At 56.3% G+C, this 25,694-nt stretch overlaps 7 protein-coding genes across 7 annotated transcripts; 2 read left to right on the forward strand and 5 right to left on the reverse strand.

The window, feature by feature from the left end:
• Positions 1-602: 602 nt before the first annotated feature.
• On the reverse strand, positions 603-2,061 carry UV8b_04162 (uncharacterized protein; the record flags this gene model as incomplete). Its single annotated transcript, XM_043141660.1, has 2 exons — positions 603-793; positions 858-2,061. The coding sequence occupies 2 exons, from the start codon at positions 2,059-2,061 to the stop codon at positions 603-605; spliced, it is 1,395 nt and encodes a 464-aa protein (XP_042997594.1).
• A 1,582-nt stretch (positions 2,062-3,643) lies between these two features.
• Positions 3,644-4,512, forward strand: UV8b_04163 (uncharacterized protein; the record flags this gene model as incomplete). Its single annotated transcript, XM_043141661.1, has 3 exons — positions 3,644-3,725; positions 3,785-4,294; positions 4,394-4,512. The coding sequence occupies 3 exons, from the start codon at positions 3,644-3,646 to the stop codon at positions 4,510-4,512; spliced, it is 711 nt and encodes a 236-aa protein (XP_042997595.1).
• Positions 4,513-5,147: 635 nt separating this feature from the next.
• On the reverse strand, positions 5,148-6,008 carry UV8b_04164 (uncharacterized protein; the record flags this gene model as incomplete). The annotated part of the gene is made up of 6 exons (XM_043141662.1): positions 5,148-5,190; positions 5,269-5,439; positions 5,510-5,625; positions 5,704-5,786; positions 5,855-5,885; positions 5,964-6,008. The coding sequence occupies 6 exons, from the start codon at positions 6,006-6,008 to the stop codon at positions 5,148-5,150; spliced, it is 489 nt and encodes a 162-aa protein (XP_042997596.1).
• A 2,651-nt stretch (positions 6,009-8,659) lies between these two features.
• On the forward strand, positions 8,660-12,547 carry UV8b_04165 (uncharacterized protein; the record flags this gene model as incomplete). The annotated part of the gene is made up of 3 exons (XM_043141663.1): positions 8,660-11,426; positions 11,515-12,362; positions 12,425-12,547. The coding sequence occupies 3 exons, from the start codon at positions 8,660-8,662 to the stop codon at positions 12,545-12,547; spliced, it is 3,738 nt and encodes a 1,245-aa protein (XP_042997597.1).
• Positions 12,548-13,669: 1,122 nt separating this feature from the next.
• Positions 13,670-15,090, reverse strand: UV8b_04166 (uncharacterized protein; the record flags this gene model as incomplete). The annotated part of the gene is made up of 2 exons (XM_043141664.1): positions 13,670-14,626; positions 14,878-15,090. 2 exons carry the CDS (start codon positions 15,088-15,090, stop codon positions 13,670-13,672), a joined length of 1,170 nt encoding a protein of 389 aa, XP_042997598.1.
• Positions 15,091-16,130: 1,040 nt separating this feature from the next.
• Positions 16,131-18,370, reverse strand: UV8b_04167 (uncharacterized protein; the record flags this gene model as incomplete). Its single annotated transcript, XM_043141665.1, has 4 exons — positions 16,131-16,972; positions 17,111-17,582; positions 17,718-17,968; positions 18,343-18,370. 4 exons carry the CDS (start codon positions 18,368-18,370, stop codon positions 16,131-16,133), a joined length of 1,593 nt encoding a protein of 530 aa, XP_042997599.1.
• A 3,246-nt stretch (positions 18,371-21,616) lies between these two features.
• UV8b_04168 (uncharacterized protein) lies at positions 21,617-25,201 on the reverse strand (the record flags this gene model as incomplete). The annotated part of the gene is made up of 2 exons (XM_043141666.1): positions 21,617-24,592; positions 24,776-25,201. The coding sequence occupies 2 exons, from the start codon at positions 25,199-25,201 to the stop codon at positions 21,617-21,619; spliced, it is 3,402 nt and encodes a 1,133-aa protein (XP_042997600.1).
• Positions 25,202-25,694: the final 493 nt, after the last annotated feature.

The following is a 25,694-nucleotide window of genomic DNA, read 5'->3' on the forward strand; positions in this document are numbered from 1 at the left end:
CAATGTTGGACATCCGCCTGCCTCGTCGAGGAGTCCTTCAATGCTGGTCTAGATTTCGGGGCTTTGGAGCCATCGGTCTTTTTTGGGATTGCTCGGGGGCCTTGCCCGTTTCACAACAAATCCCAGCCATGGCATCGTATGCATTCAGTCAACTCTCACCGACAGAGGCAGGGAGAGAAGAAAAATTGAGTGCGTTTCAGACCAGCCTCCGATCATTGGGTTCAAACGCCTCGAGCAAATTTCGCAGCTCCGTCGAGCTGCAATACGACGACGACTCATGGGCCCAGTAAAAGGGCGTGCAGTCACTGGTCCTCTTCGGCAGACTGCAAACTGCTTTTCTCCGCGTTTGCTCGTCATGCAACAATGTTCCTCAGCACCATGTCTTGGTGCGAGCGCTATCTGCTGCGAAGTGACGAAAGCATGCGACTAGATCATGTCTGCTCAGAAGCAGTCCACTTCCCATGGCACAACGAATAAACAAAGGGACCGTCAGGGTTCGGCCATGTTCGCTGCATGATACGTAGACGGCTGTTGTGCCAAAATCATAGCATTCACATTATCCACGGTCATCCATGTCCACTGCGGTGTCATACTAGGGCTCATTAACCGTACCAACTCCGCGCTCCTGGGCCAGAATGGTTCGCTTCTCGGCGATGTGCAATCATGGGCTCCGAAATGTTGAATACTGTGATGATCTCGCGCCAGGTTTGTTCGTCCATGGACAGAATTGCTTGGTGCTTGGATGCACCATGACGCTGGGTTCTGTCGTCCGCAGGTTCCCGATCGACAGGAGCTGCGAGCAAAGCCATCCGTCAGTACCTCAAGCGTTAGCTCTACCTCGGGCGGAATCAACGTACCGAGAGCAGGCAGATCAAATTCGTCCAACTCTATCTCGACTCGTCCATCTCGTATGAGGAAACTGACATAAAACATGTTTTCCACCGTCTGTCCGAACGACCGAGGGTTTACTACAAATCGCATCAAGTCTATCCCTCCAGTGCTTCGAAGCCCATGTTGGTGCATGATTCGCGTCTTTTCTTCGTCGACCATATCATCCTCGATCATGTCTGCCACCGTTTCTTGCGTCTCCGCTTGAATCTCGTGCAAGCGCTGCAATATCTTGGTGCATATAGAAGTCAGGTCATTCTCCTTCTTTGCCATGTCCTCAACGTTGAGCACCTCGGGACGAATCTCTATCAAGGCGTTGGGTCGAAAAGGCGCGCTTCGTTTTGCTATCTTGCGCGCTTTTTTCTCAACCGACAAGGGCCCTAGGAGGAAGCCAGGAAGGGCTGGTCGGCGGATATGCGGTAAGCAGGCGAAGCGACCCAGGTGCGGCCAATTCATCATGTCACCTTCGTCGCCTACATCCTCATCGTCGTCGTCGTCGTCGTCGTCGTCATCGTCACCCCCGTTCCCTCCGCGCCGGGAAACAGCTCTCCGATGCCGCTGGGTGCTGGAAAGTTCGAGGGCATTATCATCACTGATGCCGCTGCCATGTCGCATGTACGTGATGGCCTTGGAGATGAACTCGTCGACGTCCACTCCTTGTGACAGGCTGCCTTGAGCAAGGCGCAGAGTCTTTCGATACGACAGATCGGTTGTGCTGACGAGCAGACGTGAGTCGATTGTTGCCTCTGTAGTCTGTTTCACCTGCTTGGATAGCTCATTGGCCTTTAAGATGGTCTCGTGTAAGGCACGAGAATCGCTCTGCAAGAGCTCCTCTGAACACTCCGTGACGTTTTTGAGAAGATCTCTGAATCCTCTTTGAATAGCCCGACGCTCCTCCACGGGTTGATCCGGGTCGTAGACATTGAGGGAATCGTTCTCTTCGTTCTCGTCTCCGTTACCGGGGTCTAGTGTCCTGCGCCGATGGGTTGAAGGCTCGGATGCGACCGTGTCCGCCCGTTTCCGCTTGGCTCCGGACGCACTCCTAGCTTCAAGCTTTTGCCGCATCGCCAATCCATTTCTTGCGGCAAGTGATGGAGACGGTGAGGGTGACGCTGAGGTCGAAGCCCCTGTTGACAGGGCGTCTTCTGGCGAGTCACCGACGCGTACAGACATTGCCGGGGGAACGAGTGGTGAGGTATTTCCGAAGCTACTGCAAGTGTAATTTCGATTCTCCTTTTTTTTTCACTTTCCCCGCCCAGACGCGGGCTAAATTGATAAAGTGCGACAGCGTGTTCGCTCTTTGCTTTGCGCTCAAGGGGCGTGCGTTTGTAAAGTTTTGTGATTTCCGAAAACACGTTTAGAATTAGCGAGACGCGACTTTCCCACTTTTCAGAATGGCACGACGCCCGCTCACGTACTGCATCAGGTACTGGGGTATCTTTTACAAGTACCTTAGGTACCTACTAGATACCTAGCAGGTACCTCACTACGCAACGCCACCCGGAATTCTGGCGAAAGTTCCCAGCTCGTACCTAGGTACCTACCTTAGGTATATACCTTACATAAGATCTGTCAGGCTTTCCGATCTGTCTTGGAATCTGTTCAGAAGCGCTCGATGATCTGGCCGGAAATCGGACATGAGGTACGATGTACGGAGTAGCATCAACGTCAATACTTGCCCTCTTCCGCGACCTTCAAGCACCCACCCAGCCACCAGTGGTGAAATACCCAGTTCCACTCCGCAAATCCGTGGCCAACCCGCCAAGCAAATTCATGCCAGCGTTAACGCCACGCAGCTTCTTCCCCACGCACAAACTCGGACGGCTCGTATAACCCAACCCAGTAAGCCCCGGCGCCCCAGCGCCCCAGCAGCCCAGCCAGCAGATGGGAAAGCAAAATACCTACGGAGTAATGTGGCGCCCTTTCCAGCGCGCATCCACCAAGTACCTAGGTACATGTAGGTACCTACCTTAGGCAGGCACCTACCTACCTACCTAATCTAGAAGCCCCCAGGCCCCCCAACGGCTTCCCACCCCCATTTCCTCTCGCCCCCCACGCCAATCCCCGGCCAAAAGAGGGCCGGCCCCCAGTGGCTGAGGCGGGCCACCGTAACGTAAAGTTGTAACGATGTTTACCCCGCCATGGCCTGATCAAAGGCCAGAGGGATCGACGACATCCGACACATCACAGTTGATCAGTGATCACGCATCGTGCTTTTCGAGTTTCCATCCATCCATACGTAAGTGCGCCGTAACTTCTGTTTCCTCGCCCACGGCAGTCCTTATTGATCATGATATACAGAAGCACATCGGTCTCAAACCTATATATCCAGTGTCCCCCTCTCTCGTTTCGTCTACACGAAATTCGGGGCGTCATTTTCCTAGGGATCAACGAGTTTCCAACACCTCACGTGCACCAACCACGCCTGCATCGTTCAAGAGGCAATCGTTCGTTTGATCCGAGGGACTCGAAATAAATCAAAAGCAGTTCGTCGTATTCGGCAAACTGGTCTCCCGAGGTTGTGCTGCAAATCAACCTGAATGGTGATACTTGCAGGTTGGCACCACGTGCGGTACTTCCAGGTTGGACGTTATCGCTCTTGGCATTGCTCAATTTTACGGTCCAAATTGTCCTTTTCCCGTCGGTCGGTCCTATCACTTTCCCTCGGAAAGCTTCAAAAATCCATGATTGCCTGCTTTTTGTCGCCGTGTTTTTCATCGTCCTTCCGGATTCAACAGGTCTCCAGTTGCTCATCATGACCGGTCCCGCTTCAGCACCGCGGTATAGTGCTGAGGATTTTGAAACGTCCTCGATTCGATCTGCTGCTCCTTCATACGGTGAGATTCCACAAGCGCAGCTGATTGAAGCTGACTGTGCTAAATTTTCGACGACGTAGTGTCCGACGTACCGTCCTACCACACCCTTCCCTATAACCAGAACGAGGTGATTCCGCCGTACAGTCCCCCGCCTCCGAGGACTGCCACTCTGGTGTCGAGCGCTTCTCCTCCATTGTTCGCCCCTGGCCGCCAGAGATCGTCCACAGCCCTGCATCACTCTGTCGGGCTCCCTCCGTTGCCTCCGGTCGCTTCTCCGAACACCATGTCCATACACAACTTCCACCTGCCGACGTGGTCTGCCAATAACGGCCCTGCGGCTCGCCACTACCGCAACGTTGCTGAGAGGCGCATCACATCCGGCAGATACGCTGCATCTCCAGAGCCCATGGCGCGTCCGAACGCTACTGAGAGGGCATCCGAGCAACCGGATGATGACACGGAGATGCGACCCTTGGAAGATCCCTTCCTTGTCGGTGAAGTGGCCGCCGCTCAAGCCCGTCAAGAGAGGCTGCTTCGCGAAGGGGACGACATCTTGGTCCGAGAAGACAGGCAATGGGACTGGTTATTAGGTCGGTAGACACTTTTCTTTTCTTTTTTTTTTTCCCCCCACCAGAGACCAAAATTCACCGCAAAAAGACCGCAAATGGGCCACTGACCGTCTTCTCCAGCCCAGATGCGTAGCTGGGACGAGCGTGAGAGGAGCTGGACTCGTTTTCGTCGCGAGGCTGAGCACCATCAGCGTAAGAAGCTGCTTCGACGCATCGGCGGTCGGCTGCTGCCAACATGAAAGATACGACAGAGGTGGCGCGAGCGCCCGGACGACTGATGGATGATGGGTCGTTCACTTACATCACCGCTCCACTGGATGGAGCTCCTTCGTTTCTTCTCCTAGCTAATGGAGTCAACTATGGATCACAACGCATCCCCAGGCGCACTTATCTAAATTGAGTAGTTGATGGTTTCCCCCGCTTTGCATGCATCTGGAGCTTTCATCAGCTGCAGCCGCATGTGTCACCGAATACTCCGTATTCGGTCATATGACCACTTTTGAAATGACTAAATGACAAAGGCTTCTATGAGGCGGGGATTCTCAACCATCTTCTATAGCCTTTGTGCTCAAAATTTTGACTTGTCATTTTCTTTTTCTTTTTTCTGGGCATTATCGACGACACCATGTGCAGGTTTTCTGGAGCGAAACAAACGTGGCGGCATCAGTCCATTGTGAAGTTCAAACAAGAGAAACCCTGTCCTAGTCAATTGAGTACAAAACTTTGCGTTCCTACCCGACTTGTCGAGCAGGACGAAACATAGTTACCAAAACGCCATATTACATGCGGCTACTAAGAAAATCTGCTTCCGTTGTCCCTATGCGACTTTGCCATGTTGTCTCTGCGCCTTGGGCCAATAATGGCTGATTCGTATTCAGCCCTTGCTTCGAGAATTGAGAAGCAGCGCAACAATTAGCCTGCAAGAGATGTTTGTTAGCCTGGTTGGCAGCGCATAAAACACCCAAGAAAAACTGGAGGAGACGCAGCCGACCTACCCATAGAGGCCCAAAACTTCTCCGAAAATGAGAATCAGGACCATGCCGACAAATATTCTGGACTGCTCCATGTACGCGCGCACTCCCTTATCACCCACAACACCGATGCAATACCCAGCCGCTAGACCTGTCATGCCGACCGCAAGACCACATGCGAGATGCATGAATCCACTGCACGAAAGGGAGAGTCAGAACAAGTGTAACGCGTTCGTTCGTTTCGAGTGTCTGGAGCTGCACGAACGAGAACAGAGCGTATTTCTGAGAGGCAGACGGTGCTGCGAGGTCCTGTGCGATGAGGACAGATATGACGAGAGAATAGACGGCAATGATACCAGACATGACCACAGGGATGAGGCACTGCCGAAAAGACGGACGCTAGTTAACAAAGCAAGAAACTCATCCGTTGGTGACACAGCAAAAGCGGGCCATCCAAACCTTCATGATAAGATCAGGGCGAAAGGTTCCCACGCCGGCGATTCCAATACCGGATTTGGCGGTGCCGTAGGCAGCTCCGATGGCTACGCATTCGAGGTCGAGTCAGTACTTGGGTCAGGTGTCTGCGCTCGGCTTGGCCAGCGCATCTTACATCCAAAGATCATGGCGGCGGCAATACCAGCCTACAAGAATGCGTAAGTATGGTGGGTTGAACTCGAAGATGCCGGGGCCAGAGAAGGCGCAAGACGATTGCTACTCACCATCCCAATGAAGGGAGCAAACTTGGGGGCGTAGTCTGACTCCATGACGGAGGGCAAGCTGTGCGCTGCTTTCTCGGTAGCGTTGGTTTAAGGGTCAACGAGGAGAGGCTCCTCGTCCAGGAGTCTGTCGTCGCTCGCTTCGCCTTGTTGCAATGGGAACGGAACATTGAAGCTTTCCCAGCTGGCTGCCACCCGGCAAAGACCCACTGGGCCTGGTCACGGGGCGTGACAGTGCACGTGATGAGCGCTGTCACCCAGCAAGAGGTAGAAAAGTACCTAAGTACCTGCGGAGTGGGACCTTCCCAGGGAACAGATGAAGCTTGGGAAGTCTTATTCAGTTCCAACACGAGTCGTGGCTCTGGAGTCGGGAACATCAGCGAGGAATGGGCGACTCAGCAGATTCTTTGGAATGCGGTTTGTCGACGCCGGGTCACGTTACGTTGTCAGAATAGACATTTATGGTGGCCGCAGAATTTGCGCATTCTTCTCCAGCTCCTGGCGAGGTCAAGTGATCAAGCGATGAGTGCGATTCTCGCGGTGGCCAGCAGGTAACCAGACACGTCGACTACCTCCTACCTTAGGTACCTAGGTAGGTAGGTAGGTACTTACCTCCCACCAGGCTTGGAGTCGCTGGAGTCAATACTGCGCCATCCAACAGTTTTATTGGGCAGCACAGCAAAAGCGGGGAGAAACGGATTGACTTGAATTGAAGCCAGGCATTTTCCCAATTTTCTAACGCTCCAGGCTCCAGCAACATTCAATGGCACATGCAGCCAGCAAAAGTCGAGTCCGACCGAACTCGTGCGACAAGGCGACAGAACAACCTGGCCGAACTTTGAAAAGATCAATTGATCCTTTATGCGGCTTGCCCTCCCGTTTCGTTTCCCTTCCCTTTGGACCCTCTCTCCCTGCCCTTGGTTATTCTGCCATGTATGTACGGACGGAGTTACATACCTTGCTTGGGTCCTCTGTGTGAATTGGATTGGGCCAAACCAAGGCCCAGCCCAGCAAGCAGCCTGGCTCGGGCCAAGATTGGCAGGCTGGGCTAACGAATATAGTATGTACGTACATAGGCTGGGACAATGGGCCTCTCTCTGCCAATGCCCCATCATCCCTCCCTAAACCCCCTAGAAAAATTCTGATCATGTTCACGGAACACTCCGTGACAAGAAGGTACCTTAGGTAGGTAGAGGTAGGTAGGTATGTAGCACTACGGAGAACCGTACCGTACCGTACCGTACCAGACTCATACCAGAAAGTCCACGCGGCCGCAACAAGACCGCAGGTTCAATAATAAGAGCAGAGCCGGGATAAGTCCCCCTTGTGGCTGGTTGTGCTGGTCGAGCACGCACAGTGGTCCGCCCACAGTCGCACTTCTGCATTTCGATGCATTCCATAAGCACTCAAGCTAGCTAAAGGAGTGGATTTGTCAAGGGTACGGAGTAAATAAATGTCAACTGCTTGCAAAGCCTGCGGACGTACGGAAGCACTCGGTGCCGAGTCTCAACTGATACAATTATTTGAGCCTTCGGAAAGTGGCGGAGCCAGCTGAGCAAGGTTGACGGACGATAACAATGAACAATGGATGTACCAGACCAGCTCTATCCTGCAAGTATACCGTGGGTAACAAACTGCCAGGACTACTAGTCCTAGGGACGAGGCTGGTACATACCAAACGGGTCTCTGGAGTTCCAAGAAAACAACGGGGACGCAACGGCAACCCGAACCATTTGGAATTCACTTCGCAACTCCACCGCCCAAGCAGGATCCACCACCGCCACCACCAGCCTGGCACCACCAGCGCCGCATCCACCAGCACATCCACCACCACCAACACCACCAACACCACCAACACCACCAACACCACCACCAACACCACCACCACCAGCACAACCGCATCCGCATCCGCATCCGCATCCGCATCCTGCATCCGCATCCGCAACCGCGACTGCGACTGCGACCACGCCACGGGTTCAAGCCTGGCACTGCCAAGCCCTGCTATCAGCTACCAGCTGCCAGCTACCCGCTCCGTGCTGTGAGCCAGCTCCGCTGCTCAAGTCTGGCTGGTCCTTTGCACCCGGCGACTTCAGTTTTTTCATCCCCCCAACCCAAGGTAATGAACAGACCGGGCAAAGGGGCCTGAAGGGACCGCAGAGTCGCAGACGACAGCATTCATTCATTCATTCTCTGTTCCCTGCTGCTAGTCCGCACGTCCCCCCCCCCCCCCCCCCCCCCCCCCTTCATTCGGCACGGCTGCTATCTTGTGCGAGGAGGCACAAGTCTCCTGCGCACCTCAAAGCCACCGGCGTCCCAACTTGGCCTTCAACGTCCCCTCGACTGACGGCGACATTGGGATCCCACGCCTTTCTCTACTCTCTGTCCAAGGACGTAGAGAAGGGCGAAACCCCCAGTTCGTGGTCACTCTGCTACGCATAGCAATCTTGACCGGCTCTTCACTGCTGTCCGTTCTTGAAAGCTGCGCAAAGGTGAGCTTCACCCTATCCCTAAATCTACCGCACCAACCCTTCAGTTTCCTCCTGAGCCCTGCTTCTGGCCACTGCTTCTGCTCAACGGCGATGCTTCCTCTGCCTGGCACTTCCCCCCACCTTTCCCCCTTCCTAGCCCCCGATCCTGAGGTTCCTCCTGGAATATGCACCCTTGTTGACGGATTGGCTTCAAACACAGGGAGTTTCATTATGGCGGATTACCAATATGATCCTCCGGCCCAGCAACGTCCGCCTCCCCGAGGCTACCCCGACCCGAACAACTATCAACGAGACACCGCCTTCTCCAACATCTTTGGGGCCGCTCCCCCCCCGGGCCGATCTCAGACCATGTCTTCCTCCAATGCCCCCCCAATGATGGATCAAGGTAGGACACAGACAATGTCCTCCCCCATGGTGCCGGGTATGCAACGTCAGCCCCCGCCACGGCCGCAGCAAGCCTATCACGGCGAGCGAGACCCGATGGCACAGAGACCTCGGCACTACGACCCAAACGCCGGCGGCGGCCACGTCCCAGGGCCGCGGTCCGCCTCTGCAGAGCATCAAGTCTCCCGCCACGCCCACCACATGCAGCAGAACCAGCCAAGACGACCGTACCAAGGGCCAGGCGGTGCCCATCCTCATCCTCCTCGGATGGAGTTGCGAGGACCACCACCGCTAGCTGCAGGAGCACGATACGGACCCCAGCCCATCTACCAAGGCGGGCCAAGACCTGCGCTCAACAGCGACCCTTATCGTTCGCAGTCCCTTGCTTCCACCTCTCGACAGCAACCGTACCACCAACCACCGACTTCATTCCACCAGTCTCCCGCAAACCAGTTCCGCCAAGCCGCCTATTCCAATCACAGCTCGGCGAGGACAACCGCGCAAGGCAGAGTCGTTCCCGAAAGGCATCACGACGATCGTTCCATGTCAATGACGGGCTCCTACTATCCCACGGATCGGGATTCTCATCAAACAATGAGTGGCCGGGTCATCCCCAATCGACGAGCCCCCAACGAGGCCGCCGTATCATCCAATGGTTTCTCGCCCAATGGGGTCTATCAAACAGCGCCCGGAACCCAGACTCGCACCGCCAGCATGGTGTCCTCGACTGGTTTTCCCGAACATGTCAGAACAATGTCCATGGCCTCGACCGCTGCCTCTACGATATCGCCGTCCGACTCGGACGCTTCCACGCTTACCGGCCGGCCTTCTAGAAGCAAATCCATTGAAAGCGAGCGGCCGCACACGGCGACCAAAATCCGGCCACCGCTCGTTTACCCTGCCTTGCTGTCTAGGGTTGCCGAATGCTTTCGACGGAAAATCATCACTGGAGACCGAACCAAGAACGAACTCACTTACAAAAACGCCTTTAGCGGGTCCGAGGCTGTGGACGTCTTGTCGTACATTATCAGAACAACGGATCGGAACTTGGCCTTGTTGCTGGGTCGCGCATTAGATGCTCAAAAGTTCTTTCACGATGTCACCTACGAGCACAGATTGCGGGATTCGCAGGCCGAGATGTACCAATTCAGAGAAAGCTTGATGGAAGATCCGGAAGAAAAGCCGGCAGTCAATGGTGTCTTCGTCCTGTTGTCGGAATGCTACTCGCCGACCTGCACGAGGGATCAGCTGTGCTATTCAATTGCCTGTCCTCGACGGTTAGAACAGGTTTCTAGGTTGAACCTGAAAATCAACCCCGGCCTAAGAAAAGACGTGGCTACCAACGTGAACGATGATGAAGCAGATCAAACAGATGAGCAGAAGCTTTGGATCAACTCGGTGCCAAAGGAAGTGGCTGATGCTGTTGGTGAACGCGAGAAGAAACGGCAAGAGGTCATCTCGGAAATCTGCTACACTGAAAGAGACTTTGTCAAGGATCTTGAGTACCTGCGCGACTTTTGGATTCTGCCCCTGCGATCAAAGGCGTCGCCCATACCGCTGCAACGCAGGGACAAGGTTGTCAAGAACATTTTTAGCAACATTGTCGACCATCCCAGCATCCACACCGTCAGCTCGCGGTTTGCTTCCTCTCTCACGGGCCGACAACAAAAGGAACCTATTGTGCAAAACATCGGCGACGTTTTCCTGGAGTACGTGCCGCAGTTTGAGCCATTCATCTGGTACGGCTCCAGACAGTTGGAAGGCAAATTCGAGTTTGAGAATGAGCGTTCTGTCAACCCATTCTTTGGCAAGTTTGTGGATGAGATAGAGCGTCGCAAGGAATCCAGAAAACTCGAACTGAACGGCTACCTCACCAAGCCAACCACCCGCTTGGCCCGATACCCGTTGTTGCTGGAGAACGTGCTCAAGTACACGGAGGATGGCAACCCGGACAAGGAGGATATCCCCAAAGTCCTGACCATGATTCGAGACCTTCTTGGGAGAGTGAATGCCGAGTCCGGAAAGGCGGAGAACAGATTCAACCTGCGACGGCTGCACGAGCAACTGCGGTTCAGGCCCAACGAAAGAGTCGACCTGAGACTCGCCGAGGACGGACGCGAGCTGGTGTTTAAAAGCCAGTTCAAGAAGTCTCCGACTGATCCGGCGGAAATCACGGCCTTTCTTTTCGACCATGCTGTTCTGCTCGTGCGTGTCAAGCAAAATGGCAAGAACGAGGAAATCAAGGCTTACCGACGACCCATTCCCCTGGAACTGCTGGCCATCCGTGAAATGGACGAGGTCATTCCCGGACAAGGAATCAAGCGTTCATCGTCTAGTCTAATTCCGTCAATAAGGGCCAACAATGCCGACGCCAAGAAGGGAGAAGGATGGCCCATAACGTTCCGCCATCTGGGCAAAGCGGGCTACGAGTTGACGCTTTACGGTTCCAACCAGGCGGCTCGCAAGAAATGGTTGGAGTTTATTGACAATGCTCAACAGCGCCTTCGCGCTCGTGCAGACTTTTTCAACACCACTATTATCTCGAGCAACTTTTTTGGGGGGACCAACCAGATCAACTGCGTCACGCCTTTCGGTACGTAATCTCGACTTTCTTTTGTTCTAATTTTCGATTAGGAAAGGGGTAGCCGACGGAGACTCTTCCCACTAACTGTTGTTCGTAGACGGCGGGCGCAAGCTCCTGTACGGTACGGACAATGGCGTTTATCTCTCTGATCGCAAGAACAAGGAGCAGATTCCGAGAAGAGTGCTGGAAACTCCCAATGTCACGCAAATCGACATTTTGGAGGAGTACCAACTCCTGCTGGTGTTGTCGAACAAGACATTGCAATCTTACTCTGTAACTGCGCTCAATCCTGACGAACCCGCCATGACGAAGAGACCCAAGAAGATACAAAACCACTGCAGCTTCTTCAAGACTGGCATCTGCTTGGGAAGGCACCTGGTGTGCTGTGTCAAGTCGTCTGCCTTGTCGACCACGATCAAGGTGTTTGAACCCAATGATGCCATGACAAAGGGCAAGAAACAAAAGGGCCTCGGCAAGTTCATGGCAGGTGGCCATGATGAGCTCAAGCCGTTCAAAGAGTTCTACATACCTACGGAATCATCCTCGGTGCACTTCCTCAAGTCCAAGCTCTGCGTGGCATGTGCCCGAGGCTTCGAAGTCGTCTCACTCGAGACCCTGGAGACGCAGTCGCTTCTGGACCAGGCCGACACGTCGCTGGACTTTGTCGCCCGCAAAGAAAACGTCAAGCCCATCCACATCGAACGTCTGAACGGCGAATTCCTGCTCAACTACTCGGAGTTTTCGTTTTTTGTCAACCGCAACGGGTGGCGAGCACGACCCGAATGGCGCATCGACTGGGAGGGCACGCCTCAGAACTTTGCCCTCAGCTATCCATGGATTCTCGCGTTTGAGCCAAACTTTATCGAGCTACGCAACATTGAAAACGGCGCCGTACATATAGTACCTCACAAGAACATTCGCATGCTTCACAGCAGCACTCACGAGGCAGGTTCCTTTCCGTAAAGAAGTCGTGGATAAAAAAAAGGGCAAAGCTAACTTTGGACCAGATCCTGTTTGCGTACGAAGATGAGAAAGGAGAGGATGTGGTCGAAGCCATTGATTTTTGGAAGAATGACCGACGTTCGCAGCTTTTGGGTGGCTCGTCTTTAGCTCATCCCAGCAATCCTTGAAACTCTCGGCTCCGGGAGACGGTTGTTTCTCGCATTTTTTTTCCATTTCACTCGATCACCAGGGAACGGAATCATGGCTCCTTGCAGAAGGACCTTGTTTCACTAGCCATTGCTTGGCGAATGGTTTCAACCCCCGCGCCCTTTATACTTTGCATTGTTGAAAGGACAAGGATACGTTTCTGGGATGTCGCCGGTCGTTTACTCTTGTGGGGAAATCACTCATCTCATGCGCAAACCCCCCTTTTGCTGGGTCAGGGGGGGCCGTTGCGTGCCTGGAGATGACCTCTCCGAAGCCGGATTTTCCTCTCTCGCTGCTTGGCGTGACTTGGATGGAAGCAAGGAGAGCATCAAAGAGCTCTCTCCCAAAGGACGATATGAGCTTGCGCTGCACTGCAATGATGGCGTGGGCGTGGACTCCTTCTTGATTTTTCGCGTCTGCCGCCTTTCGTGATGTCGCCAACTCGCTGGTTCTCTGGAGGCTTTCCCGACGATAACTTTTGAGCAAAACACCGGCCCTCCTTCACTCCTGCTTGGACAGCCGAAGCCAGGAGAGCGAAACCGAGCATTTTGCCCTCGAGCGAGCGACGGGCGGTGGATGAGAAAAATCGACACCTTGCTTCCTCGACGCGAGAAGAAGACGGACGGGGTGGTTGGGACGAAGAGGGCCCGAGGAACGGGCTGCAAGGGCCGGCTTGTTTTGTTTTGTGCAAGCAAAGACAAATGCAGCGACTGTGTTGAATTGCAAGGCGAGCTTGGCATTTATCGGTTGAGCGGTTATTTTGTGCTTTTTTGTGTTTTTTCTTCTTCTTCTTCTTCTCTCCTCGTTGTCCTTTCCTCCCGCTTCTTCACCAGTCATGTATACAATTTGCAAAGCTACGTACGTACTTGGCTATATATTCCAGGCATAATCCATGCTCTAGAAGGGCAATCTTTTTTTTTTTCTCTTTACCACCAAGAAAGACGAAAGCAAAGCAGTCCGGGGTCGTCGACATGAATGCCTCCGGTTGCGTTCCCGTCGCTGGCCCGCCCTGCTTGTCCTCTCGCCGCGCGACCTGCAGACCCGGACGCGTGTTTTCGCAAGTCTGCGTGAATCAGCCTGCCATGCATGACGCTTCTGCCGAGCTAGTCCCACGATTCGTCCACGACTCCGGCCCGGTCAAGACGCACCGCCGCCCACCTCTGCTCCCTGCTGGGCCGCGGGCCCCGTCGGCCCTGCCACACGCCCATGTCGTCCAGCAGCACCTCCACGACGGTGACGTACTCGGCCCGCGGGCCCGCCTCCCCGGGCGCCAGCGCGCTCCTCCGCGCGTCGACGGCCGTCCTGGGAACCCGCGTCGCCAGGACATGCAGCTCGACGAGCTGGGCAAACGCCAGCCCGAACGAGGGCCTGCTGCGACGACACAGGCCCGACGGCCCGCGCGGGGGCGGGTCGAAGATGCTGCGGAGCGAGGGGTCGAGCGGCGGCGGCGTCGTCGTCGTCGTCGTCGCCCCGGGACGCGGGGGCTGCGGCTCCGGCGCGCAGTCGGCCAGGGTGGTGGAGTTGAGCAGCACGATGAGCGGGCGCGACGGCAGACGGCGCGCCAGGGAGCGCAGGCGCGCGCCGAGGAGGGCTAGCGCGTCGAGGGCGGCCGGGCCGGGGCGCTGGGCGAACAGGCCGCCCAGGAGGGCTGGCAGGTGCGTGATGAGGATGACGGACGGGGACGGCGGGCGCGGCGGGCGCGGCGGCGGCGGCGGCGGCGCATCCTGCTCGTCCTGGCTGTCTTGGATCTCGGGCGTTGCCGCTGCTGTCTCCGAGCCCGCCGTCGCCGTCGCCGTCGCCGTCGCCGTCGCGTCCAGGTCGGACAGCACGCCGCGCAGGCCGTCCGTGTCAAAGGCGCACGAGAGCGTGGCCCTGTCCAGGCACGTCTTGAGCTTGAGCTGCCCGCCGCCGGGCTGGGCTAGGTGGCCCCGCCGATGCAGGACGCCCCGGACGGCGTCTCGGAGCATGTGGAGGAGCGGGCCGACGGGGCGGGGGGTCACGACGAGGACGTGGCTTGCTGCGTGGGAGGACAGTTCCTGGGAGAGGATCTGGAGGCCCAGCTGGGGAAGATGGAAGGATGTATGTTAGCACACTTGAGCTGATGCGCCACGCACGAGTGAGTCAGTCAGTCAGTCTGTCTGTCTGCTCGACGACACCCGAAAAAGAAAATAAAATAAAACAAAATAAAATAAAATAAAAAAGTAAAGAAATGGGAAGAAAGGGGGAAGAAGAAAGCACAGAAAAGAGAAAGAAGGAAGCAAAAGGAACAACAAAGTCGAAAGAGCAAGAATGAAACGAAACGCCCACCAACCGATAACCCCGTCGTCTCCTCCTCGGCGCTCACCCCAACCACAGACCCTCTCTCCAGCCCGCCCAGCAGGACCTGCTCATCCAGCCCCGGGCACCCGGTCGTGCAGAGCCCCCGCCGGCGCAGCTCGTTCCTCCGGGCCACTTCCCTTTCGGCCAGGATCGCCGCCGACACGGGCTGCCACGGGCCCTCGGTGCTGCTTCGCCAGCCGTCCATGACGGGGGTGCCAACTCGCGGCGGGCCCCGGGGGGGGGGGGGGGGGGGGAGGGGAGGGTTCGTTACTCCACGCAGGAAATGGGTGAGTGCTCCGGTGTCTTGTCCTCGTGTGCCTCGTGTGCCTCGTGTGCCTCGTGTGCCTCGTGTGCCTCGTGTCTGCCTTTTCCCCGCGGAGCCATGCTCGCAGCAGGGCAGGCAGATGATGGCGTGGTCGGCGTGTTCGGCGTGTTCGGCGTGGCTGGCGTGATTTTTGACGGTGTTTGTTTCATCAGAAAAGGTTGGCTAAGCGCGGTAGACGGTAGCCGCGGATGACGCTCTGGCCAATCATGCGAAGCCGCAGCCGCAGCCGCAGCCGCAGCCGCAGCCGCCACCGCCGCCGCCTTGCATCGTCGCCAGCACACGACCGCGACCCTCTCTTGCACATGCATTCGTCCTGAACATAAGGTTGACTCAATAGCAATCTGCCTAGGTGTTTTGCACAGTAACAATGCCGTCTCCTTCGGTCCTTCGGTCCTTCGGTCCCGTTTCGGTCCCGTCCCTTGAAAACCACCTCATCCATCTAGCGCTTCATAAAAGACAATGCAACGTCCAGCATCACAGAGCTGCCTTTCTCGGTGGCCCCCGGACAACCACTTCCACAGCTCCCCCTCCCTCCTTCCACTCCCATCGTCCCGTGCAAGGGCCAAATCCTGCAGCGTGCGTATTTTCCGAAACATGCTTGGCTTCTTGGCGCCCGGTGCCCATTCGCTTCACTCCATGAGCCTTTCCCGCTGCCAAAAGTCCAACGACATTTCGAAGACCCAAGATTGCTGTTGAACATTCGCCTCATCCCCCCCCAAGTCAGTCAGTCCGTCATCTTGTCCTCCACATCGTAGAAACGGCGGGAAAGGGGTGCTAGCAACGCTAGCAAATCGCCACATTGATACCATCAACGTGCTCGGTGGAAACTTTGTTCAGACGTCCGCAATTTTGATGCAAGGTTGCTACGGCGTGTGGTAACAAGAATCCGCGGCTACCACTGTGCCGTGGACAATCTAATTTCATATTCCCGTTCCCGGACCTGAAGCAGGTTGGGCACTGGTGTCCGAGTTCTTAGGTCGTCGTCCGCCCTTTAGGCTCTTCATCCGTCCCAAAAGGCCAGAGGCCTTGGCTGAAGCTCCGTCCTCCCCAAACGTCGCCGAATCCGCAGTGACCCGGCGCTCCAGGGCAGATCCAGACATGCGTCGTGGCACGGATGGAGGACTGACCGGAGACCTGGTGCCCTCTCTCGGTCTCACAGAGATGCTTTCCTCGCCTCTGCCGAACTCGGAAAAGAATGGGTTCGTCTCAGAGCCCGCGCTTGATGCCAGCGGCATCGTGTCCAGGGATCGCTTCCTCGCCACACCGTCAGGGTTCGTCAGTCTACCCGAAGGGGCAAACTCCCGCTGGCCCTTGTTGATCTGCCGGATTCTCGACGCCAACGACTTCTTGCGCTGCAGACCTCCTTCTGTTACTTCTTGCTGCTGTTCTGCTTGCCGCCGAGCGATCGTCGCACTCGCAGCCGGTGTTCCTTCAAGGAAAGTAGACGTGCCCAGGCCATAACTCTCGTCGCCGTGAACCATGGTGCCGCGGGAAACGGGGTCAAAAATGGTAGGTTCCGCTGACGAGTTAGCGGGATAGTTGTATCCATTCTTGCTCTTGCTGCTGCCGGCGTAGTCGCGGAAGGCTTCGTCAATGCCCGTCCCCATAAAGGTGGCGTGGTCCGGATTGCGATTCAAAGGGCCAGCACCGCCGAGCGAGTTGTTGAGAGAATCCTTGGGAAATGCCTGTATGGGCGCGCGACGGCTGCTCTGGCGATTGCGGTGCGGGTTCAGGGCATCGAAAGGGCCATCGTGATGGAATACTGCGGGGGGTATTTTTTTTTTAATCTAGAAGCCCTGGAGAGACATGACAAGACAGGACAGGAAAAGGGGAGGGGCAGGGAGGGGGGAGGGGGGGAAGATTAAAAAGAATCGAATCAGGCATCAGATTTCACACTTACATCCGGTGCCATAGATGCTGGTTGCGTCCAGCTGATCAATAATGTCTAATCGCTTGCTGGGCCGGCCAGATTTGCTGCGTCCTTTGGCACTTCGCTCCTTGTCTTTGTCCTTGTCACGGGCTTCACGGGGGGCCCGTTCCCGTTGTCTGTCTCGAAGCCGCTTCTGCTCAATCATCTTGAGTTCCTCTGGTGTAATGGGTTGAGCACTAAAGTCCAGAACGGACGAGTCCGAGTTACGTCGAGGGCGGCGTTGCTGTGATTTGCGCTGTGGTGATTGCGACGCCTCCGGGCGAACGCCCGTGGTTGGTTTCTTGGCTCTCAGAGCCTCTTCTTGAGATTTGGTGGGTCGATGTTGATTGCTAGGTCGGCCAGGACGAGGAGCGGATGACTGATCGGTAGGACGTCGGTGGGCAGCCATCAGTGCCGGAGGTAGTTTGTCGTTGGGCATTTTGTTGTCGAGAGATAATGAATCCTAGAATTGGCCGTTAAAACGCATGTAAAAGAAACTCGTCGTCACCAACCGTCACAAGTTCCAGGTGAGCGAGCAAAACGAGCCCTAGGAAAGTGGCGGTGGGGACTTGGTGTAGGAGTTTCAAGTGGCACGTACGAAAAAATCTTCAGCAGATATTGGCTTCTGTTCGGGTTTGTTGGACGAGAAGGCTGGAGGCTTTGTCGGTTGGTCAGAGTTGTCGAGGAAAGGATTTCGCGACACGGGTCTCTGTCTAGTTGTTGGATCGTCGAATGGTGAGGCAGCGCGGGATGCGGGTGCAGCATCACGACCGGCAGGAGAAGCGGCACGGTTGCGGAAGGGATTGTTGGAGGACAGGTGGATTGATAGCCCGGCAGGGGGGAGTTGCCCTGCGGAATTGATGATGAACAGGGTTAGCTTTGGGCTCGATTCCAAAAAGCATGCAAACCAACCCAAGGAGTCGAGGACATGAAACACGTCAAATCTTGCCCACGTTTCCACATGACACAGCAGGTTATGGACCAGGGAACGTGGACCGGGAGGGAACGTGCGGGCTAGCTTCGCCAAAAAAAAAAACATAAAAATAAAAGAAAAATAAAATAACTCTTGGTGTTGGGTGTGGTACAGCCAATGCTTGCAACGACAGAGCTCGCCGGACGGACAGTATCCTCTTTGCCTGGAGGCAACAAAGGAAAGGGGTCGTGGCGAGTCACCACCGACAGACAGACGGGTGGGTTGGGTTGCCAGGATGGCTTTGGCTTACCTTTGGGGAAGGATCCTGGGCCGGACATTGCGACTGGCTGATGGATGCAGACCGAGTGATGATGATTGACTGGAAATGAAAAGGCGCTACGTATGCGATGTACGGCTCTCAAAGAAGAAAGGTGTCTGTGGCCGGTAAGATTGCTTGCACCTCGGTGCACAAGCCTTGCGTCATGCCAACCGATCGAGGCAATGCTGGCAGTTTCTCGGGGGCGCCCAAGATTTGGCGGAAAGGCAACCACAGCCAATCGACGGGCCGAGTCTGGACACTGCAGTTCAGGGGGGGGACGGGGGGGAAACTTGTCGATCGAGAGAGGACGAAAAAGGTGTGCCAATGGAAAACCGACGCCGGTGGGATCGCTGGAGGTAGGTGGGGGGGAAGTGTCCCTGACGTCCCAGACTCCAGAAGCGATGAGAGCAGAAAAGAAGATGAAGGAGGGGGGAAGAGAGACGGACGGTAAACGAAAGGGGCCGAAATTGGAGGGCGAGGGCGCAAGGGAAATGGGGCTCAACGGGGTTCGAGCAAGCGATGTCGAGGGTGGCAATGCGCGGCCGACGTGGCCGACGTGGCCGACGTGGTACTCGGGAGCCGGTACTCCGTACACTTGGCAATTGAAGTTGAGCTGATCTGAGCTGATCTGAGCTGAGCTGAGCTTGGCTTGTCGGTGTCTGAGACGATTGATGTTTGGTGTTTGATGAGGCGGAGGCTGTTTTTTTGGCCGCAGTTGCGCAAGAGCCAAGGCTACAGGAGCAGCACTGGAGTAACGCCGTGCCCGAGGGGATAAAACGGAAACATGGAACGAATAAACGAATACAGAGTCTGATACTCGGGGCACAGCCTGGCAGTTTGCCGGATCTCGTAGTAGACCGACCAGCTGCAGGTCCGCCTGGTGGTTTTGGAAACAAGAAAATATTATTGTATTCTGCTTTTGAAGTCGTCGGAGGGAGGTTTCGTGCGACGGATTCACAAAGGCGAAAGGGGTACGGTGCAGCAGTGCGGTGCGGTGCGGTGCGGTGCGGTGTGAGGAGGGGGGGAAACCCCGTTAAGCGCAACGAGCGGGGCGGGTGCTGCTGGTGCGTATCAATTTGCTGGTGCGTAATGAGAGACGAGGCGAGGCGAGGCGAGGCGAGGCGAGGCAAGAGAGAGCGAGTGAGTGCCACACGTCAGGTACCTCCTACCTTCCTATATGTCAGGTACCAGATGGCAGGTGCCCGGCAGGTGCCCGGAAGGTGCCTGCCCAAGGCACGGTACCTAGGAGGTAGGGGGTGATTGAAGCCAACAGGGGCGCTGGGGCACGCCAAGACGCCAAAAACAAAACCAACAAGTGCAGTCTTTGTTCCATTATTCCTGGTGCTGAAGTGCAGCTGCTCAGCTGTTTTGCGAGGCTTTGTTCCCAGTGACCAGTGAGACGGGGACCAGGAGCAGAGCTACATACCTAAGGTAGGTACCTAAGGTAAGGTAGGTACCTAGGAAGGGACCAGGAACCTTGTCCTCGAGCCAAGGCTGGGGTTTCCAGATTTGGAGGGACCGCCAGCCGCGATGGGCAGTGGAGCCCAGCGTCCTTCCTCCCTGTACTCCGTAAGTGCAATGCTCCCCGTGCCCCGTGCGAAACAAGTGGAAAAGTTTAATTCAGGAGGTACCTGAGGTGCAGTTCTCTGTACCCACCTCTTCAGTAATTCGTGTACACGTGTGACGTACCTGCCCTACCCGGTAGTACACGCACTCCAGGAATCGCCGTGCAGATACTCTGCAAGGGGGCAAATGCGCAATGGCAAAGGTACAGATGGGCAAGGGGCAAGGGGCAAGGGGCAAGGGGCAAATGCCAGAGTGCTTGTCACTGTGGTCTGCATCCATGCCTCCATGTCCATGTCCATGTCCATGTCCATCTCCCTTTGTCAATCAATGCAATGGTTGCCGACGGGTTGCGTGCCTGCCCGTGCCTGCATCTCTTTGGGCCGTCTCCTTGACCTGTGAGCCTGTGATTGGTCGGTCCACAGACTTCCCCACGCGTTTTTCCTTTTGCCATCGACTTTCATCTTCAGATTTACTCTAAATCGTTTTTTTTTTCCTGTTTTTCTTTTTTTCCAAATCGTGGCATTGTGGCATTTTTGCCATTTTTGCCATTTTAAACCTCGAGTAAAAAACAAACCCCCCCCCCCCCTTCCCCAAGATACATACCTCGGGTACCTAGGTACCTGCCTGAGGAGGCACCTACCTCCTACCCACGGACTGCAGGCCCCGTGCGCTAGCCCCCTCATTCGCCAGCTCGTGCCGCCCGCCATCCCCGTCGTGCGTTCTCCGTCCTCCGTACTCTTGGCATCCGCGCCAACCGTGGTCATGTCTGGTCAGGTCATTTTCATTGAATCATCTCCCCATCGTCACCGCCGCCGCAGCTGTCGTTCCGAGTCTGCGTCTCGCGTCTCGCGTCTCGCGTCCCCGGCGCGGCACCTGTTAGAGCCGCTGCTGCTGCGGACTTGCTCCCATCGTCGATCCGCGAGCCGGGTCAACGTCTCATCATCGCCATCTTCCGAGAAGCTTTCCGAGCACGCACAACCAAGATGGCAGCTCGGCGCGCCATGGCCCTTGCTTGCCTCATCTACCGAGCAACGGAGGGAGCACGGAGTACGGAGTACGGAGTAGGCACGTTGGATTAAAGCTTGCATGTGGCAATATCCCTACTCCGTACACGTACAGGCCTGACCCCTGCATGGCCGAGTCCAAGTCCAAACCCGCCCCAGGATTCGTCTGGTCGCAAAAATAAATAGCCTTGGACACGGTCCCGCCCGTCTCGCGAGCAGCTACCTCCCATGCTCGGTGGCCGCCCCTCGCGACTTCATTAATCATACAGGGGCGACTGGACACCTGGCAGGCAACCAGACCCGTCTTGTTCTGACAAGACAGATTGGGCCATTTCACGGCGGCAAAGAACGACACGGATCAAGGGCGGCGGTAGCATAAACTTGCCCAGTTCACTGCTCCAGTCGTCCGAGGTACAGAGAAAGTCTAAACGGATACCCCTTCCCTCCAGCGATGCTCTGCCCCGTCCACACATCGCAAGCCTCCTTCTTGACCGGATAGGAACCATGCCTCCCCGCCTCCGTCGTGAACACTCCTACCCATGTACATTACAGCCCTGTATACAAATCCCGTCCATGGAGCTCTCGATTCCCCAAGTTGATGCCATGCACAAAAAAAAAAAAAAAAAAGACGCCGTTCCTCTCCCCTTTCCTTCGCAGTCGTAAACACTCGCGTGACCGGTACTCAAATCCTTTACTTAGCCTTCAAACTCGACAACTCCCGTGCCCGATACGGCAATGGTTCCCGCCCTTCGCTGCCCTCCCTCTGCGTCAACGTCGACGAGGCTTTGCTCATGTTCCTTTGACGCTCCTGCCCCTGCGTCCAGTCCATCTAGCAGGTCTCGGTCGGAGCTCTTGACGGAGCGATTGTCTCCACCGTGTGCCTCGTGACCTTTTCCGGCTCCTCCAGAGCCAGTGCCCACGTCGTCGTCGTCTTCTTCCTCGTCCTCCTGCCGATGCCCAGGCAATGCGTTCTTCTCCAGCTCCTTTTGCGCCTCCTCCATGCGCCGTCGGACCTCGGTGGCAACGCGCATGCCGTCCGTGACGATGTTGTCCAGCACCCCGCGCAACCCTCTGCCTGCGCCAGGAGGGCCTGCCTGCGCCGGCGTGGGCTGCCGAGAGCTGAATCCGAGGCTCGCAAACGTCGTCAATGACGACGCCAGTGGCATCGAAGCGGGGCTCTGGAGTCCTCCGATGACCTGGAACGAGCAGGGGAAGGAAGATTCGAAAAACTGCTCGAGCAGCTCGTCTGCGAGTACAACCATCCTGAACGTGGGCAGCGTCATGTGCAGCGGTTGCGCAGGGTTGAGTGCCGCGTTGGCTGCTTCCGACTTGGCTTTGGACACCCTCCGTCGCGACTCGGCGCTGGTACGACCAGCTTGCGCGGTGGCTATCGGAGCGTCTGGCGCCAGACTCTCGGCACCCTTCAACTTTGAGGGAGATGCCGACGGTGACTCGAACCTGAGCAAGTCGTCGCCGTTGTCGCCCTCGTCCTCGCCCTCGTCCTCGTCCTCGCCAATGGCGAACGCCTGTGACGCAGAACATTCCTCGGCTTGCTCGTCTTGGGGTTGGTCGGCCTCGGCGTACTCGAAACATCGACGGATAAAGGCACTCACGCTGCCGAGAAATCTCTCATTTACCGGCACGCTTGTCGCCAAGGTGGCCTGAGACTCGTCAAGACTGCCCGAGTCGCCGCCGCCGCCGCCGCCGTTGGGGGCGAGGCCGCCGCCAGCATTCGGGCTGAGTGCTCCTTCCAAACCGCGTCGCGAGAGGAAGAGCAAGGCTTCCGAGATCCGCAAGATTCCCTCCCGGTCGACCCTGCCGTCCCCGTCGTCATCGTAAAGCTCAAAAAAGTAGGTAATGGTGCTCATAATATCTCTTTTACCCTTGATGCCAGCCAAGCCCGAGACCACGTTCTGCAGCGTCAGAGCTGCGTTCCCATCCACGTCCCACTTCTTGTACAGCCGTCGCAGGAATTCATGCTCCGCCGGCTCTGGTCCAGAACCCCATGGCGACATGGCATCCGCAGCTTTTCGGGCGCTGTTGAATTTCGCGAACCTGTCCTCCCCTGACCCGAGGAAGCTGCTCGACTGCGGAGAGTCGGAAATGGCCCACCTGCAGATGCAGGCGAGGAATTCCCGGAAAGCGTCGTAGTCCATCAGGCTTGTGCTGGGTCCAAGCCCGACCCGGCCCTTTTCCACCTGGTTCGGCGCCGAGGCAAAGATTTCGGATGCCCGCATCCTGCTCGTTTTGGCGCGTCGCTTGCTCTCCTCCTGAATCATGACATCGCGTTGCTGCCTCTCGTACAGGACACTGTAGAATCGGTCGTACAAGGCTCCCAGCTCCTCGTTTCCGAGCAACTTGCTGTCCGGGCCGAGGTTTCGAATCGCCGTTCGCTTGGCAAAGTTTTCGATATTGTTCAAAACTGCGTCCTTCTTTTTCAGCCGCAACTCGGTGATGCTGCCGTGAGTGATGCCGGAAAACTCCTTGAAGGCGACCACCATGAGTTCCTGAAACCTGGTGACCGCCCGCAGCTTGGGGTTCTCGGACTTGGGGTGCGCCGACTCGTCCAGCCTGGCAAAGTAGGATTTGAGAACCGAGATGAATGCCCCGTCGTCGGCGGCGTCCAGCAGCTCCTCGCCATTGATGCGCAGAATCGCGAGCCCGACTTGGAACAGCACCTTGGGGCCTTCGACAAAGAAGACATCCAGCACGCGAAAAGCAAAAATGAGGGGCATCGAGTTGACGTACAGGGACAGGAACCAGGGCAGCGACACGACCGATAGCTGAACGTCGCTCCTGACCAGATGCTCCCACAAGATGGGCATGGTTCTTTCCACGAGGGATTCAAACACTTTTTGATCCAGCAATGTGCCGTACATGGTTGTGGAATAATAGCCCGGAACCAAGCGATCGCACAGGGATGAGAGTAGGAAGAAGGCCTGGGCCTCCGACATGTATATGAGAAGCGCCGCCACGACGATGTTCATGGCTTGGCAGTATCCGACGTCGGGGTTTACCCAGCTGTAGGCTGTCAGAACTCGGCGAAGTCTGCCAATACCCTCCTCGCTTTGGAAACCGGGGTACTCTGGCAAGCTTCGATTCAAGTCCTTCTCGATCTCGTCAATGGCGAGCGACTCCTGCCCCTGGAACCTTGTCAAAGTGTCGGCGTAAAGCGTGGGGTTTTCCAAGCGCGAGTAGAGCGAGCCAGATGTGAGCTCCCATATCTCCCCTCGCAACCGGTTTGGCAGGCCGACCCGAATCAGCTTGTGGAAAGTTGGTTGGCGGATGAGAGTCGCGTTCCGGCCGTTGTCGCGCAAGTACTCTGCCCAAAGTCGCATCTTGGCTCGGTCCCGTAATTTTTTGGGGTCTCCGGGATAGCGGAAAATCATGCCGAGACCAGCATCCGGAGGATTGGCGGCCTTTTTGTCCTCGGGTCTGAGCAGATGCTCGGAGTAGCATTCAGCGACAACCTTGCGGAGCTTGCCGACGTTGCCAACACCAGCTCGAAGCCCTCTTTTGAGCCCATCGCAGAACCGCTCGCAAGCCAAACGAGAACCGGCCAAGTGGATGGTGACTCTTTGTTCTCTGACGCCCTTGGCGTCTTTGGTTCCGTCTTTTTCTTTGGGGTTGTCGGCCAGCAGTCCGTTCCAACTCGTGATAGCGAGCGCGAACTAGCACAAGACGCCGCATTAGTAAAGAGTCAAGACTAGCGCAAAAAACGAGACATGGTATCCCTCTCTTGCCCTCCACATAGCTGCGTGAGAGAGGAGAAGAGGATGAAGAGGGAAGACGAAGAAGAAGGAGAAGAAGAAGGAGAAGGAAAACACCAAGCCGTCGCGCCATGGCAGCCTCACCTGGAAATTTTGGCTGTTTAACCGCTCGACCCGCCTAATCGCGCACAATGGGAATGTGAAGCCGTTCCCGCTCGGCCCTGCACCATGCGTCTGGCCGGTGAAAGCTAGCGAGGTCGATGTGCTGGCACTCTGAGCAAAGCTTGATGGAGTGGTCGAGAAGCACATGTAGGCCTCGGAGATGTGCAGCTTTCCCGCGTAATGCCATCCTCGATCGTGGTCCTTGTCGCCCTGGGTAGCGTTTGATGGAGGGATGGTAAGCTCGGCGTTGATCTCGTACAGCGGGTTCTGGGACGACGGGAGGCGAAACTGATTCCGGAACAGAGAGGCCTTGGAAGGGTTCTTGTCGGAGCTTGAGAGGTTGAGTCCCTGGGTCGGATCGATGAGCTGCTGAGCCTTCTGAACAATGTTGGACAAGTTGGAGAACATGGTTGACGACGGGTCAACAGCGCCGCATGGCGGTGTCGGGGGATCCAGGCAGGTTGGGTTAGGTTAGGTAGGTAGTTTTATCTTGTTTGACTCGGACAAGACTGGATAGCCCGTAGACGGCAAGCGAGGACGCGGGCCGCGAGCAATGGGTTGCAGGGGTGACTGCAAAGTCGGGGTTTGGAGAAAGCGAAGTTGTTGCCAGCAAAAACAAGGAGGTTCACAGGAATGTGCCACGGGCCCGCTGTGCAATGGTGTCTTGAGTGATGTTTGGAGGCATGGGGGATGGAGGTGACAGCAACAGGACTACAGACTACTTACTGTAGGTCTGGTGGGGGGGGGGGGGGGGGTTGGCGCTGGCTGGGCTGGAGGGGACCTCAATTGGCTGGGAGCTACGGACGTTGTGGGATTAGTGAGATTAGTGGAGGGATTAGCAGGGCCAGAAGGTACCGTGCAGTTAACCAGCATGTACCAGACATCAACGTCAAGTGGTTTT

This window comes from Ustilaginoidea virens, chromosome 3, assembly GCF_000687475.1.
Source record: "Ustilaginoidea virens chromosome 3, complete sequence".
In the NCBI taxonomy this organism is placed as follows: domain Eukaryota; kingdom Fungi; phylum Ascomycota; class Sordariomycetes; order Hypocreales; family Clavicipitaceae; genus Ustilaginoidea; species Ustilaginoidea virens.